At 43.1% G+C, this 17015-nt stretch overlaps 1 protein-coding gene and 2 long non-coding RNA genes across 3 annotated transcripts in view; 1 reads left to right on the top strand and 2 right to left on the bottom strand.

Annotated features, from left to right (window-relative positions):
* LOC109315517 overlaps window positions 1-4949 on the bottom strand; it is a 17349-nt gene extending 12400 nt beyond the window's left edge. Inside the window, exons 1-2 of the long non-coding RNA XR_002102524.1 lie at window positions 4738-4949; window positions 3665-3666 (exon numbers count right to left, since the gene is read on the bottom strand). This is a non-coding gene — a long non-coding RNA (uncharacterized LOC109315517). The remainder of the gene's footprint in view (window positions 1-3664; window positions 3667-4737) is intronic.
* LOC109315515 lies at window positions 1621-17015 on the top strand. Its single transcript, XR_002102522.1, has 3 exons — window positions 1621-2024; window positions 4589-4594; window positions 17005-17015. It is a non-coding gene; the product is annotated as an uncharacterized LOC109315515 (long non-coding RNA).
* Window positions 6087-17015, bottom strand: part of CPM (carboxypeptidase M) — a 64941-nt gene continuing 54012 nt past the window's right edge. The window contains exons 6-8 of the mRNA XM_019543246.1: window positions 15766-15918; window positions 10805-10953; window positions 6087-7103 (exon numbers count right to left, since the gene is read on the bottom strand). Of these exons, the coding sequence (XP_019398791.1) occupies window positions 6876-7103; window positions 10805-10953; window positions 15766-15918 (530 nt within the window). The 3' untranslated portion in view covers window positions 6087-6875. The remainder of the gene's footprint in view (window positions 7104-10804; window positions 10954-15765; window positions 15919-17015) is intronic.

Here is a 17015-nt window from a genome sequence, read left to right as displayed (position 1 = left end):
TTTGAGTAGCGTAACAGGGGAACGTACTCATAAGAAAAGGTTGGACAATTCTTGCATGCAAATTGTGGAAACGAACCACTAAAATGTTTTTGCATTCCACACAATATTGTAGAAATGGATTTCATGGCTTCCATGTTCTTGGGCAGATTAGGTCTTTTCTGGGAAACTCTGTGCACAGCTTATTTCATTACAAAAAATGTTTATGAACTTTTCTTCAGTAGGGTTTAAAATATAGTCCAGAAAATTTTATGTGCTTTACCTAAAAGAAAAAAAGTGTCAGTTGGCACAACAAACCACATTATTTGTTACAGATGTTCAATCCCATTCTTTTCTCTAGTCTTGTGAATTCTTTCTGAATTCAAAGATTAGAAAGAAATGAGAGACAATCTCATTTGGCCAATTAAAAAAAAAAAAGAGAGAGAAAAGTAATTACTTTGTTTTAAACCACAGTTGGAGAAGCCTTCAAAAACGTGTCTTAAAACGAGGAAGAAGTCCAAACTAATCAATCAAATGCACATTAGCATATCTGCATGCAGTTGGCATCAGGGTCAGATTCGCTCAAAATTTTTTTTTCTTAAGTCTGATATAAGTGTTGAGGACCACAGCCCTAATCCACAAATGTATTTAAATGCCTGGTTCCTCTTGAAGTCAATGGGAGTTAAATGCCTAAATACCTTTGTGGAGGTGGGCCCCAAGAGTTCACTAAGAGTTCTGTTTCAGTTTCTATAAAACTGGGCAAATTAAGCGAAATCAAGGCTGGTTGATGGTGACCAATCTTCAGACCATCTCCATTTCTTAATGTTTAAATTATTGGTAGGTAAATTAATGAACTGGGTATAATAGAACAAGAGTAGAAAAACAATGCTAAAGAAACGTCACAGGCTCAGTACTTGCATAGTTCTAAAATTCAACACACTTAAATGTTGTAATTCAGTTGTGTTCATTTATTATTGCCGCTAAGTGGTCAGGTATGTCTGTTTTAGCAGTGCTTGCTAGCTTTAATTTATTATTTACATGGATATAATTTATTGTGTACATAAACCTAAAAGCAGGCCTTTTTTTATTTGAGATCAAATAGGCTTGCTTTCTGTTTTTGTTTTTTTATGGAGCTGAAAATTTATGAGAGTAAATATTCTATAATACGGAGTGGGCTTGCTTCTTCCATCGTCTTTCCAAGGGTCCTATGTACTTCATTAACAGAGTTTTCTGTTAATGAAACTGGGAAGTTAAAACTGCAAAATTAGTATTTAAAAAAAAAAATGTAGCAGCTGGAGTCCTCTGAAAATCCAACAGGTCCTGACTGGTGCTATTGTAGCAAGAATTCTTCAGCACCCACCCGCTTTCCACAGATTCACGACATCCCTGGCTGCAACTGAGAGGTTGAAGACTGGTTCCTTGTGCTTTTCATGTTGTATTTCATTCAGTGGAAAACTAACACAAGCTCAAAGACTATGGAAGGAAACCTTGTTTGATAATGAGTTCTGCTTGGCTACAAATAAATGACCAGCAAAGCAGGAAAAACCTGGAAGATCTCTCAGCAAAATCTTTAAAACCATTGAACAAGGATCTTGTTTGTCCATAGATTTGACTTCGTAAAATTTCAGGCAGGCAGCAGTTAAATACAAAAGGTACAATGCTTCGAAATGTTTCTCTTAAGAGTACCCCCAAAAAAGATGGTGCTTGTGTCTTTTCTATTAATGTTTCAAATTGTTCCTGTAGTGTTGGTTAGGCTCGGGATGTCACCAGCACTTGTTTCTGTTCTGTGCTTGAGTAAGATAAAACTTCATATTGGAAATGGGCTGGTTTTGAGTGTGTGAGGGTCTTGGGTAGGGAGAGGGTGTTCCTGTAAATGCATCTGCCTTTGTGTTCACTTCATTGTTTTAGAAGAAAAACTCAGCAATTTTCCTCATGGAAATTTGTACCCAAGATTGCCTAAGCAGTTCCAACAGAAGTGGAGTCTTCTGTGCACATCTTATATAAAGGTAAAACCAAACTCCACATTTACACAGTTCTAAAATAAATTCGTTTTGGTGCAGATGGGGTATTTGCAATAGGATTTTAAAAAAAAAATTATGCAACAACCTCCTTACAGTCCAGTAAAAATGTTTTAAAAAATGAAGAAAAGCCTATGTTGTTGCTTCCAAGTACTGTACGCTGTTATACTGTAATAACACAGGCACCTTGAAAGTTCCAAGTGAACAAATCTTTGTAATAAATTTTATGCTAGATTTTTTATTAGCCGTAGTATAGGAATGGCACCTGTCTCCTGATTTTTATCGGTATATTACTTTAAGAAGGCTGACTTTAAAAAGGCATCAGTTTTTTTGGCTGAAAATTCAAATGTTTCAGGTAATATGGATAAGCACTACTGTGGTAAGAGTAAGAAAAGGTAAATATACAGGCTTAGTCCTGCAGGGCTTTTTGCACCTAAAATATCTTATTGCTCTTGAATACAGAAGCATTGTAGGACTGGGACCTTAATGCTTGACATAAAAGACTGTTTTGTAGTAATTTCAAATACCTATACAATGAGGCCACTACACATGGAGCTGAGGTACATGGATGATTTTAATGGCTTATGATATTAAGTATTCTAGAAAGGATTTGTAATAACAAATACAGTAAAAGCCCTGTTATCCAGTATTTTACTAATTGGCATTTCTGGCTGGACACAGTAGGGAAAGCTCCCACGCAGCAGCCACCGCCCTGTGCTGCTGCTGCTCTGCATGTGACTGCGCCACCCACCGCTCTGCATGCGGCCGGAAACCCTTGTGCCTCAGGTAACCGGTGTTTTTAGATACCCGGCACCCCGTTCCCCACTCATGCTGGAAAACAAGGCTTTTACTGTACTCAACTTTGTTTTCAACTTTCCATTAAAATGAAATGGACTTAAAAAGTGCACGTGTGAGCGAGTTCACTTGAAGAGAAGTAATTTCATTTCTTGGGGGATGGGGATGGAGGGAAGAATATTATTATTACTGGCTGCCTATTTACATCTTGTTCTTGTTTGAAATAAGCAACTTTCTTGATGGATTTTAGATTTTATTTTCTGTTTAAAAATAGTGCAGACTGAATAAAGACCTTTTTTAATATATTCCTGCTACACTTGTCTCTTAATCTTTTATAGGTAATCAAAGCAATTTAATTCAAAAGATTTGCAAGTTCAGAGCACTTATTTTTCCTGGTAGAACTGAGATCTTAATGCTGAACAAATTCTTGTTCCAGCTAATATTTTCCTTTTTTTACTGATTCTTTGAATCAGGCTGTGTGAGGTTTTTTTTTAAAAAGACGCTTCTAAAGTGTCTTTTTAAATGGAAGTAATTCTTCTCAATGCCTTCAGCAGGTTTTGGATGGCGCTTTTGAAGATGTATTGTCCAGGTTCGCTGAGACAGAATCTGAACCATGTGTGAGTACTGCCAGCAGGAATCTTCTGAGCTCTCCTGTGCCACAGGTTTGTAGGGCCATCCATGGTATTCTCTTGGAGTGCGTTGACTAGTGAGGAGCTCATCTTTAAACCCTAACAAAAGTTAAATAACGATCCTTGGCTCCCTCCTCAAGAACAGATTAACAACAGAGGAAAATTCTTATGGTGAGAGGGAGCAGAATTCTGTTACTTTGGACATGGCTGGTTATTTTGTCCAATAAAACTGCATTATTAAAATACTGCTAACTACATATACGTAAGTACCTTTGGTAATTACCAGGGACCCTGGTCTTCTCTGTTTAAAAAATCCCAAATCCTCTAATCTTAAAATCCATGATTTTCTGTGATTAAAATGAAACGCCACTTGTATGGATTTTGTGTGTATACCTCCCACCCCATATGCTTCACTGAGGCACTAATAGGCTTCCAAATTGCTTTAAAATTGTAAGCATATCAGTAAAACATTTCTCACATTTTTTCTCCTTTTTAAAGGAGAAATCTGTAATTACCAGGGATCTGGGTTTTCCATTCACTGAAAAAATGCAGATTTTTTTTTTCTCCTTTAACAGAGAAATGCATGGTTTTTTTCCTGCAGCAAATGGAAAACCTGGATCCCTGGTAATTACAACCAGTAACAAATTGTATCAAACATATTCAGTAAGTGAACTAAATTTCAGTATGCGGATATGCAATCTGTGAAGTAACTATGCAAGTAAAAGAGCAGCTAAGTCCTATTTAAGAACATACAGCTATTTTAGTAGGACCAATTACAGGTATGGGATTGTTTCAGTTGGAACTTAAGCACTACGCAGTTAAATATTTACTGGACTTGTATATAAATCTGTTCACTCTGATTTGCTGATGCCATCAGAGGAAACTGGATTGATCTAAATTTTTTTCCATCCAGCACAGAAAAATGTCAAGCTATAGCGAAAAATGGCATTGTTTCCCAGAATTTTTTAATATGGTAACAAACTTCAGGCTTTGGTTTGGAGTTTATTTGGCCTGAAGCAGGATTATGTGAAACAGACTACCAGAAAATAGGTACATAAGTAATTAATGCTACAGGTCTTGGTTTGCTGTGAACACGCATTAATTGCACAGGCAATCCCAAATACAATGTCACTGATAGTGAACAGTGGTAAATAGTGTATATTTCATAAGAAAATTGTCAAAGGCCCTGTTATAATTCACACCTGTGACACACTCCATTTTATATAATGAGATAACAGTAGACTTCTATGCTTAAAGTACGATCAGAAAAAGAGCCAACTAGACAACTGTGTTAAAAGCAGTAAGGTTGTGAAACCTACTAAGCAGTAGTATCAGTGTACAAAATTGGCAAGATAAAGTTAGCCAATTCAGTTAACTAAATCAATTTTACAGAACTGCAGTGACCTCCTTCCCACCAAAGAATAAAAATTAAAGTCCACGGTATTGCATGTTCGTAGTGTTCCACGTTCTCAGTTTTTATTTTAAAAAAAACCCAACAAAACCCTGAAAAAATTCCCTGATTTATCTTCAAAACAAAAACCTGGATGAAATCAGGATAAAAAGAAGAAAAGTAAAAAAAATCAATTTGAATTGGGGAAAAATTAGTGGGGAGGGGGAGGTAAGGCTGGGACTAGGAAAGGGGTGGGGGGAGGGGTGCAGCGCAGCACATCAGCCATTCCTGGGGCTGCAGCAGGGAGCAAAGCTGGGGGAGCTGTAGGTGGGTGCAGGGTCAAGGGGGCGTGGCTCTTGCTGCTACACACCCCCTGGGAGGGCTGTGTCTTGGGGTTGTGCTGGGCCCTTCTCAGGGGGCCCATGCCCCCAGATCAGCGGTAGGAAGCACATGGCATTGCACCCTGCCTTTCTTCCCTGGCTGCTTTCGTGCCTCTCCCCTGCTGGGCTGCCCCGGTGTCTGGGGAGAAGGGAGTGGCGTGCAGCCGGATGTGGGGGAGGAGAAGGGAGAACCCAGCCCTGGCACTTCCTGCCCTGCCTGGGGTCAGAGCCAGGAGCCCTGTGCCCCCAGGCAGCAGCTCCAGCCTTAGGGGCCCATGCAGAGCAGCTGAGTGCAGTACCTGCTGCAAGGAATGGAGCCAGGCTCTCCTGTCTGCCCCACCCAGGGGGGGCCTGCAGCTCCCAGCACCCGGGGTAGGGCTGAAGCCAGAGCCGCCAGGGTGCAGCTCGGACCCACCTGCCCCGGGAGAGATTCCCACGGCCCAGGCTGCCCTCCACCCTCCCCTGGCCCCCATGCAGCCACCACCCTCTTTTCCCCCACCACATCCAGCCAGAAACCTGTGCCTCAAGTAACAGGGACAGCAGCACTTTTAGCTTACCAGCACCACCTGTTTTTTGGTTCAAGTCCCTGTTAACCCACACAAGTGGGGAATGGGCTATTCCCCACTCATACTGGTTAACAGGGATTTGAACTGAAAAAAGGTGTAAATCAGTAAAAACTGAATGACTTAAAAAAAAAAATCAAGAACTTAATCAGTAAAAAAAAAAAAAAAAAATTGGTAAAAACAGAATGTGGAATACTACATGTTCAGAAGGATCTGAGTATTGTCCTTTATCAGTGCAGGTAGATTAAGAGAGGGTGCTGAAATAAAGCTGGCTAAAGAAAGGGCTTGAGAGTTTCTTTCCCACTTTCTTCATAAAATTCACCTTTCTGCTATTCATCCCTTTTCTTAATTTAAGCCGTAACCAGCCCTGTCTGTGTGCGTGTATATAATAGTCTCCTTAGAGACTGGGTGCGTCTACACGTGACCAGCAGCTACTTAGCTATAGCGATGTATTCCCCCAGTATAGCGCATCACTGTAATAAAGTAGCTGCTAAATAAGCATGCGCCGCACATACCGCTCAGTACGGTATGTGCGGCGCATGCTAGAAGGAAGTACTAAATCATAGCACAGTTGTAACTTTGCTATAATGACAGATGTAAACCTGCCCCATGAGTCTGATTTAGATCTCTTATTCATGTAACTCCCCATGACTTCAGTGAACTTAGCACTGATTTTACTGGTGCAAGACCAGAGCTAGGCCTACTAATATTTTTCAGGCACACATTTCTGTTTCAGTCAGTATGTGTGAAGTGTACATAAAAATACTTGCAATTCATTTCTTTTTGTACTCTCTGTATCTCAAACTGTACAAAAGTGTTAACAAATAAGTCCCCAGTTTCTGTATTCACATTCTGTAAAGTCTATCTTGTATAAACGACACAATAATTAGTTTTGATTAAAAATATATAAAAATAGGACAGTCTGGGATAGCCAAATTATCAAAACTATTTGGATTGTCCTGCCAATATTTTATAAAAATATAGTAAACTTGATTAAAAATCTGCAGAATTCAATTGTACGATATACATTCTTTTGCAAATATAATTCTTTGCTTTAAAAACACACTTGTATGTTAATCTGCAAAGCTTCACACCCTCACTTCTTCCTTTATTCTTTCTTGGCTTTATTCCAAAACTGCATGCAAAAGGGTTGTTAAAGGCAAGAGCAGCAGAGTAGGTCTGAAAGCTGTCGAAGAACTGATCTGATAAAGAGGTTCTGTAGGGCACAAAAGCTCCTTTGGTGTCTGAATGAAATCCGGGAAAGTAAAGTCAAGTCTGAAAGCACTTAAGTTAGCAGTCCCATCTGGTATGTCCAGTTGCTTCAGTTTTGATGGAACTCCGGGTACTGTAGCCTAAGGACAAATAGAAGAGGGTTCACACTAGCTTGGTTTGCTCATTCAAGTCATTTTAGTTGTATAGTTTCCATTACAAACATTGTTGAGTGCTTCTTTGCATAGCCTAGGTGGTCGTCCAAATGTGTTAAAGTTATTGAATTAGCCATTTAAATGAGAAGAGTATGACATCTTTTACAAATATTTTAGCCTATCTACAATGAAAAATACAGATAATGTGGGAATATGGTCTCATTTGGCAATCTTTTTCAGTGATGATTAGTTGATTTTCCTTTTCAGTTAGGATTTAGTTAACTTTGCTTTATTTTATGTGTTGATTAAAAGAATGAATGGTTAACTTGGTCATCAATGCGATTTAGAAACCCTTCGGAGGGGAAAACTATTGGATGACTAAACTTGTGGTCACCTATCAGAGGAAAGAAATTAAGTCTGCATCAGGTAACAGGAATGAAAATTCAGTCTGAAGAGGCTTGCATAAAGCAACCACACTAGTCAGATGTCAGTCTTGTGACAGATGTCAGATGTCACTGTTTTCTTTGTTTTTAAAACACATTTCTACCATGAAGAATAACCATATAAAAATAGCAGTCTCTTGCTTAACCAATCCTTTCCCTGGGTGCAGTCACATCTGTTATTTTTAAAATGACATCTTTTCTCCCTGAGCCCCTCTGGGTAAGGCTGATTATTTATTATTGGGGCTGATGCAATCCAATTTCTGATACAGCTGGTAAGTAGTATGGTGGCAGAGGAGGAGGAAGGGAAGCGGTGTGTGGGGGGAGGCAGATCAATGCCCCCGCAGTAAGGGAGGTGGCAGGGGCAGGCGCTGCCCAGCAAGGGGAGAGGGAATGTGGCTCCTACTGCTGCTTGCATCCCAGGAAGCCAAGGGGCAGGGGGCTTGTGCCCCCCCTGGATCTGTGTGGGGCGGGCTGCAACTAGGGCTGCGTGGGGCTCTTCTCAGTGGTGGCTGGGTTTGGAGCAGGCACTGGCGGCACTGGGAGAATGCTGTATCCACCCCAGATTTGGCCACAGCTTCGCTCTCAGTGCTGCCGCCAGCACAGCCCTGGCTCAATGCCCCTTCTCCAGCCACCTGCTGGGAAGAGCTGGGGATGCACTGGTGGCTGGCAGTGGTGGCTGCACTGGGAGTGGAGTGGCGGTGAAATCGGGTCAATGCAGCATCCTCCCAGCACCGCTGGCGCTCGCTACACGCCCAGCTCCTGCTGAGAAGAGCCCCAGCTGCAGCCTGCCCTGCCTTGCACAGATTTGGGGGGCACACCCCTCTCAGGGTGTAAGCAGTAGCAGGAACAGTCTTCCCCTTTCTCCCGCTGCCTGGGCGGTACATGCCCCTGCCCCCTCCCTCACTGCAGGGGCTGTGGATCTGCCCCCTCACCCCCACACCTTCCACCCTACCAGACTTACCAGCTGGAGGCAGCTCTCCAGCTGCCAGCTGTGTTCCTTGCTGCCCAAGTGATGCGCTGCAGCTGTGCACAGGCATTTATCAGCCAAATTATTGGCCCCATTGGGCTGATATCTGATACAGCCAGTTTTCTTTGTATCAGTACCGATCCAATATCGGACTGATGTATCTCTAATTGGCACAGTCTGATCCACTGGCATACAGCAACTAAAAGCAGCTCTCGCATTCACTCCAGCTGCCAGCATCCATTACCTGTGGTGCTGCCACCTTTCATGGCATTAGGGCACCTTCTGTGTCAATACTGCTCCTTGATGTCTTGCCAAGAAAGGTGCCAGGCCAGTCTGAACTGTCAGCATCAGACTCCATGCTGGAGCCCTCGTTGGCATGAAGGCCCTCTGTATCAGCCTTTGAACTGCTGCTCCCGGGCTTCTTATCTGAGAGGCTGCTCATTGATCATTCTGGAAATGACCTGGACTCTGACCTGTGCGCCCTTCCCCTGCAAGGCTATCTCCTTCCTATTCCTTTGCCTCTTGCTAAGAATCCAGAAACCTTTCCAGTGAGAGAAGTGGCCTGTGAGACACCCTTCCCAGAGTCTATAGTCTCCTTTTATGTCCATGTAAATGGACTGGTCTTCAGTATTGAAACCACTTAAAGGTTGATTTTTAAAGACCACATAGATCAAGGTCTTGATCTTTTGGCCTTGCTTGCTGCTGCTTCTCCACCAGCAGCTCCCCTGTCTCTGGAGCACAAGGACTTTTCAGAACCAGGTGCAGGTCAGCTATAACTTGGTCACCCTAACCTCTTTTCTTCCTGGTCAGCAGACAAGTTTTTACTTATCATCACTTCAACAAGAATAGGCGAGACCCATCTGCTAATGGCAAATCCTCAAGGCACCATGTTCCTTCTAGATGAGGTCTCCTTGGAGATGTGTTCCAAGTTTCTGCCCAAAGCTATTAAAGTTTCCCCAGCCAACAGACCTGTCTGACAGTGTTCTTTCTAAAACAGCACTTCTTAAAGGCAGAGGCATCACTTCATACTTGAGATGTCAGGCAGACCTGGTCTTCTAGCTACAGATAACTTTTAGATCACTCCTGTGGCTCTGTGCTGCCATAGTGGAAAGGTCAAAGGGCACAGGGCAATCTCCATCTACATGCTGTAAAAGTAAATCTGATTTTGTGGTGTATTGCAAGATGGCAAAGATGGAGCCTTCAGCAGTGGTCAGAGCACATGCTCCACCAGGGCTCAGCTATCATCTGTGACTTCTCAAGAATGCAGATGTGTAGGCGAGACACAAGGTTGCCACATGTGCCTCTAGTTTTATTGTCACTGAGCGCTGTCACCATTGAAGCTTCCAGATCAGACTCTCTGTTAGAGAATGCAGTCCTGCAATTTGTTTTTGCCTAGGGCTGCAAGAGACTATCTCCCGTGGAGGTATGGGATCACCAACACTGGGATGGCCCTATGGGCAACAGCTCAAAGGAGAAAGAAATCATTTAATACAGAAAGTAGGGAGGTTTGAGATGTCTTCTCCGTATACATGTTCTAGATCCTATCCTCTTATACAGAGCCCCATGGCACTCTGGGAGTCTGTGGTTGAATTGAGTGGGAGCATGAAGTGCCCTTTACACGCACAGTGTAGATCACGTGTGTTGTGCCAGCCCTGTTAAGGCTAACAGAACAATGTGCTCTACTTCCTGTAGTGAGTAACTTCATTTGTCACCAATATTGAGGTCACATAAGTCTTTAGCTGGTTGGTTCAGCACCTAGGTGCTAAGGTTTGTCCAGCTATGCAATCTTCAGAAAATCCTGAAGAGTTTTCTAAGAAACATTTTTGGTAGTTTATGTTCGCAAACAGGTCTGTATACACAGTGAAAAGGTGCCATTTTTTTTCACAACCTGTTTTCCTCATTACCACCTCCATTTTAACTGAAAGCATCAGTAGAAAAAACATTCAAAATATGCAAAAGCACAATCTGTTCAAGCATCTCACTGACAGGCAGTAGTTTTGTTCTGTCATGCTAGTCTCTGCTGCTACCTCACCTTTGATCTGTGCTCACATTAGGCCTCTTGAACCCTTAAACTGCTCACTTCCTAAATGCCAGCTTGATCAGCATTGGTTGATGTTGCTATCAAAAGGTAAACCCACACTTAGGTGGAATTTCTGCCTGTGCAGATACTGCATGTTTATGAAAAAAGTCCTAAATTTCATAGTATTTACTGTCTTGTGGTTTCCAAAACTCTCTGAACATAAATAGGAACCAAGATTTAAGTAAAGCAAGAGTCTTACATTAATTTTGTATTTTCCAGGCAGGAGAAGAAGATAATATTCTCCATGTTTGTTGGTTTTGTAAGGACACACGTGTTGCCTTCCTTCAGCTTCCACGATTGCATTCGGTATGGGTTTTCCAGACCCATCAAAAACTTGACCTTTAACACCTAGGAGCAAGGGTGAGAGAGAGTGAGGGTGCAAATATGACAAAGTGTCAGGTTCAGTTTCTGGCCTGGCAGGGCAGGTCCTTTCAAAGTTGAATGCACTGTGTTCAGTGCCAGTTCTATTTATTTCCTCCACTACGAGGTGAAAGAGTTAGTACTTGAGACACGTCTAAATCACCATGGCGGCCAGGTCAGGCAACAATGCCTTTAACTGTGCTTCTCCACGTAGGCTGTGGTATAGCTGTTGGCACTGCAGCTGGCAGGTTAAAGAGCATTGCTGAGCAATAGTACCAGATCTATCTGCAGCACTACATGAAGGAAGCCACACAGCTCCCAGTTTGGGAGGCAGTCAGCACGGAGCCAGCCAGACTTTTTAAGGCCACTGCTGCCCTGCATAGGAAGTTTGTGGTATAGCTGTGCCCCAAGTGGGCTGTAACAGGACTAGCTTATTCAGGTTATGCCTTTTTGATCTTCAAGGTCCTTTCCAGCCCTAATGTCTATGAAATGTTATTCCTGGCTGCAGCAGGAATAATCCTCTCCATTCCCTACATAGCAAAGAGGAAAAGCTATACTCCAAAAAGCAGGGATTTAAATCATGATTGGAATCATTGGTCAGGAAGCCTTGATTTAATCATTGTTTTCTACAAAAAGTGCTTTCTTGTTGTTTGATGTCCTTTATTCATTTAACTTCTTGAAACTTTGCACTTTTAGAGGTAAGTAAGGGCTTAACTGTGTACACAAACTTGTAGAGAGACAAGAGGGATGAGGGGTAGATAATCAGGTCTGTTAGTTGTCATCTCCATATACTGCTGTTAACAAGGATGTTCTCTCTGGAGACACTAATCCATTGATAACTGAAACTAAACATCATGGAGATGCTTAAAGGGATTTTCTAGACTGAGTACTGGGTAGAGCGGTCCTACTGGGTAGAGTGGTTTTCTTTTAATATTTACTAATTTGTAGAGGAGCCTTTGGGAAACCCATAAGAATGGGCCCCTAATAGTCCATGGCCTGTTGTGACCTATTTTATAAAAATTTTTAAAAGATTACATGAATATATCATCTCAAATAGTATATAATTAGAAGTTATAATCCCTATTCCAAAATGATATATCTTTGATCTTTTAACATATCTTAAATTAAACTGATATCAAGACAGATGTTTTATTTTTTTTAAAAACCATCTTAACAAAAAATAAATATAATTGCATCCAATTTTTTTATTTAAAGAAAAAAGTAGTCACTTTTTGGCAGGGGGGATAAAAATCATTTCAAAAAAACATCCAGACACTGCTCCTTAACAGAAACAGCCAGGTCACTGCACAATCTCTTGGAGTCACACTGCAGAGAAAGCTGCAGTCCAGTCCAGATTGGCCCAGCTGAATAGCCACACCAGGAAGTGCTGTAGCACCCTGGCTGTTAAACTGGGAAGCACGGTAAATGGTGACTGGACATCCTGGCATGCCTTTGAGGTGAATGGCACATGGCTCTTCTACCACTGAGGGAGGGTGTTTCAGAACACTTTTACATGTAAACTTTCGTGGAATAACTGATCTCAAGTAAAACTTGAGCTAGGGCCTCTAGGTGTGCTAGCATGTGAAAGATTAGTCACACTCCAATGACAGATCCTGTCAAGAAAGATCTTTTTTTCCCTTGAAAGGAAGTCACAAGGTTTCCGTCGATTTATGCTGCACATGCGTTCCTAGAGGACGGCACATAAATCGAATTCACATAAAGCGCATCCACTTCACACTGTAACAAATACGGATAGGTTCCTGTGACAGTGAGGGAGGGAGTGAGGCTGGGACTAGGGAAGGGGTAGGGGGAGAGGTGCCGCTCCCGGGACTGCACAAGGCAGCAAAGCAGAGGGAACAGAGTGGCACTCACCCCAGCCCTGGCTGCAGCAGCCCTGAGAGCGGCCAGCACCAGCTGCCTGCAGCCACTGGGCTGCAACGTGCTCCTCCTGTCCCTACTCACCTCTGCTCCTGGGCTACACGTGCCCTGGTACAGGCAGCTGATGTCGGCTACGCCTGGGGCTAAAGAGGTGGGGTGAGCCAAGGTGCAGGGGGCCAGGCAGAGCACAGTGGAGCCCAGTGGCTGCAGGCCATTCCCAAGGCCACTGCAGCTGGGGCGAGTGGGGCCACGGCCCTTTCCCCTCCCCCACTGACTTACCTGCTTGGGCAGTGGGGGCATCTATGCTGAGCACATAAGAGTGAATTTACCTCGCATATAACAAATTGTGGGTCTAAATATGTTCACTGCATAAGAGCAAATTTGCATATAAAGAACCCGCATAAATCAAGGGAAACCTGTATTTGATAGCTTCTTTGCTTCCACCCCCAACCAGTTCCAAGGAGATCCCATGAACTATGCACTCTCTGAGGCCCAAGACTTCTCTGCTTTACTTGCCCAGTTCCGGCACAGCACGGTCCTTACTTGTAGCCTGGAAACCTAAGGCGTTACAACAATTAAAGCATGGTGTCATCCTGCCTGCTGGTATCCAAACCAGTTTCTACACTCATGTTTTTAAAAAAAAAAAAATGCTACATTTCTACAGACCCTGTGACTTTCTAATTCACTATAAAATACCAGAGCTCTGTTAAATAGAAATCTGCTCCTTCCTTTTCTTTCTAGGACAAGGAATTAGATCAAGCACATGCAAGCGGGTCTGTCTTTGAGCACTGAATGGCCTTATGGATTCATGAGGAATTCACATGGAAACTAGAAACAAGCTACTGTACAGGGCCCAGAATGGAAAGGCAGCTTATACGGGAGTATAAGCCGTTTATATATGGTTGGTCTCACTTCAAATCACCCATGCTTCTCCGTTCCTTGCTGCCCACTTGTACAGTTTTTGACCACGTGGGGGCAGCATCGCTATGCATCACTGCTAAAAAACCTAATTCCTTACACAGGCTGGGTCTCTGTGAAAGGAAACCAAAGCTCTAGTTAGTGAACATCCCAATACAAAAACTCTCCCATCTCCCATCTACCCCCTGCTCCAGCCATTTAATTGTTCAGAGCCCTTAGACCCTCTGAAGTGTAACAGTTACCATTTTAGGTGTACTGCATTGCACAGAAAATGAAAGGCCATTCAATCTCAAACTACAGGTTTAAAAAAAGTAGTTCAGGGCTTGGTGCTTCCCTGATGCTGGGGGGGTGCAGCTGGAAGGGCTCCTCTGCGGTGACATGAGTCACCACCCTGAGCTGACAGGCAAGGTTTCTATTTAGACCCTGTTTATGGGAACATGGGCAAATATTCCTTCTCCTTGTGCAGATCAAGATGAGGTGCTTAGGTTGTTTCCACAAGGGCCAGTATTACAAGAGATGGGCATGATGGTTAGTGTTACCAAATTTTGCAGCATTTTGTTTTTTTCAAGCTGTGGTATGAGAATCTTAGTGAATAAAGTACAATTTCAGACCTCAACGCCATGGAAAAACACTTGAAAAAATGTGCCCCAAGTAGATGCTAAAGGACCAGAAAGCACAAATAATGAGAATCCAGGGTGTTTTCTTTTTAGCCTCAGCTTTAGCCCAGTATTTTAAATCTTTTGGTGTGAATGATTTTGAACCTTTGGAGCTGGCACAATAGCCGCTGCCCCCTCAGGATGCTGCATTGTTGCAGGATATATGCATCTCTCACAATGCACGGTAGCATGCCAAATATTGAAGGGATTTGTCCCAAGAGAATAATGGCTGATTTGCCACACAAACACGGCAGTCCTACAAGAAATTGCCAATTCAAACAGCAACTCCTTTGTTGTACCAAGACAAATTTGACACCCTCCACAATCTCACAGTGCTCTGCTCTGCCTCCCTTCCACCTCCAAGGCAGAGGGAGGGAGGAAAGGACAGAAACTGGATCCCTGACAGCCCACCCAGCAGGAGCCATCGGGGACACTTCCAGGATGCCCTGTCCCTGTTGCTTAGCACCACCAGGGATAGGGTAGCCAGGGTCTCAGTTTTTCCCAGGCACAGGAGTTGCTTGGAACCAGGAGTTGCTTGGCACATCTGTCAATGCCAAATCCCCTGTAGCTCCTAATCCTAAAGTCTTTGTGCCTCTTCTTTTCCCTCCCAAATCTGTAGTATTCGAGGGCAGAGCTGGAAAGCAAGGCACATCCCCATTACTGACTGCTAGAGGCGGAAATATTTGTGTGACTACTCAGAGTGCCCACGGGATTTGTCATGGTGTGTTTGTACTCAATTTCCCTGAATCTCCAAGTGGATGCAAGACATTATTTTTAGTGACTTCAGCTGTGTGGTAGATCTGCATGAGAGAGACTGCTGGAAATTTTCTGATGGAGCAAAGTTTTGATTAAAAATTCTGGTTCATTGGGCCCACAATACTTAATTCAAATCACCTCTGATTCAGCAAACTGTTCCTGCAGCCAAAGCAGGACTCCAAAGTCCTGGCAGATCTGGCTGGGAGCCCTGGGAGCTCCCTGTGGCACTCAATAAAAAGAACCCTCCTGTCCACTGCTGCCTTGCAGTGGAAGTGTCAACACATCCCTTTCATCAAGCAGCTGCAAGGTCTCTGGATTTGTATTTATGCAAATGGCTGTAGAAATTGACCCTCTGCATGGTCAGTGGCTTGTGAGGTTTCTAATCGATGCTTCCCATGCTCATTATCTGGTTTCTAAAATGAGAAGGGCACACACAGCTCTGCTATCTACCTTGTTAATTCAACAAGAACCAAGAAAACCTGATAGCAGCAGCGCTCAGTTCTAGCCGGCCACTGGAGAGCAGGTTGTATTTCTGTTCCCAGGTCAGAGCAGCTCAGCTTTACTACCTGTTAAAATAACAAAGCCTACTCACCCAGATGAACTTGTTTAATGTATTCAATCAAAGAAGCCCTGTTGTCATTCCAGAACTGCTTCAGTTTTCCTTCTGGTGGATATTTACAGCATGACAGCTCCAATGTAATTTCAAAACACTGTCCCCAGACATAGTTATAATCCTGCATCCCACCTAAAAGTAAGTGTTAATGATTGATGTTGAGAGCAGCAGTCGGTAAGAAGGGGGTGAGGAAATGTCAAATTTTTCCTAACCTGCTACATAACAATCTAAGGAAGTATTTCGGGAAGGCAAGTATAAGTCAGTCAGACAAACTACTACCAGCTGAAAAGTGCAACTACTTTTCAGTTCTGCAGTCACTTAGTTTTACAATCCCCCGTGGAAAGCCAGCTTGTTGTTTTAACAAAACCCAAACACCTCCAGCTATAATGTGTGGTGCTCTTCCTAGAGCAATGCTAGCTTCAGTTTAGTCAGCCCTTCTCCAAAACTCTTGTGAAAATGTTTGTAACCATTCAGGGACAGACAAATCCACGTTTGAAACAAGGTCTGTCATGGTCAGTAATAAGGAGACTTTTGGGAAGTATGAAGGCTTCATCAAGCTTGGTGAAAAAAATACCAGTTGATGACCAAAATAGCCTTCTAAACTTGTACAGTGTCACTTCCCATAACAATATGAAGCCACAGAGTGTGGTTAACCAGAAGCACGTATACGGTTAACTACATACAGAAATAAATCAGTGCATTCATTTCAGTAATTAGCCAGGTAGAAAGCTGTTACGTGATAGTGGTATTAGTTGTCTCCTTTCTAAAAGAAAGTGGCAGACTTGATCTTAGCTATTCTAGATGAAACCTGTTGCCAGTAGTGGCCCTACACTTGATTGACTAAGTATAAGTAGTAGGATTTTGGCCCAAGAGGCTCAATATATTTGGGCACCTATGTTAATGCACAAAAACAGGTTGACAGCAGAAGGGAAAGGGGAAGCCTTAGCAGTAGCTTGTCAATCAGAAGTGATCTGTGCAAGCTCTCCACCTAGCTGCATTTTTCCTACAGCAACAGCAAAAGACATGGGCCTAAGCAGAGGGAGGAGCTGAAGACCCAGTCAGTGGAAGCTGGCTGTTGTTTAGATTTGGATCCCTATCCAGAAAGGCTCGGGGCAACGTTCACGTATGTGCTAGTTCAGAGACTCTGCAAATGCTTGTGCTTTACATGGTCCACAATAACAGGTGCAACATGTCTGCACATACCAACTTCACTGGCAGTCAGTTCAGAC

This window comes from Crocodylus porosus, unplaced genomic scaffold, assembly GCF_001723895.1.
Source record: "Crocodylus porosus isolate Cpor-Errol unplaced genomic scaffold, CroPor_comp1, whole genome shotgun sequence".
Taxonomy (NCBI): Eukaryota; Metazoa; Chordata; order Crocodylia; family Crocodylidae; genus Crocodylus; species Crocodylus porosus.
This window is presented reverse-complemented; position numbering and strand designations above follow the sequence as displayed.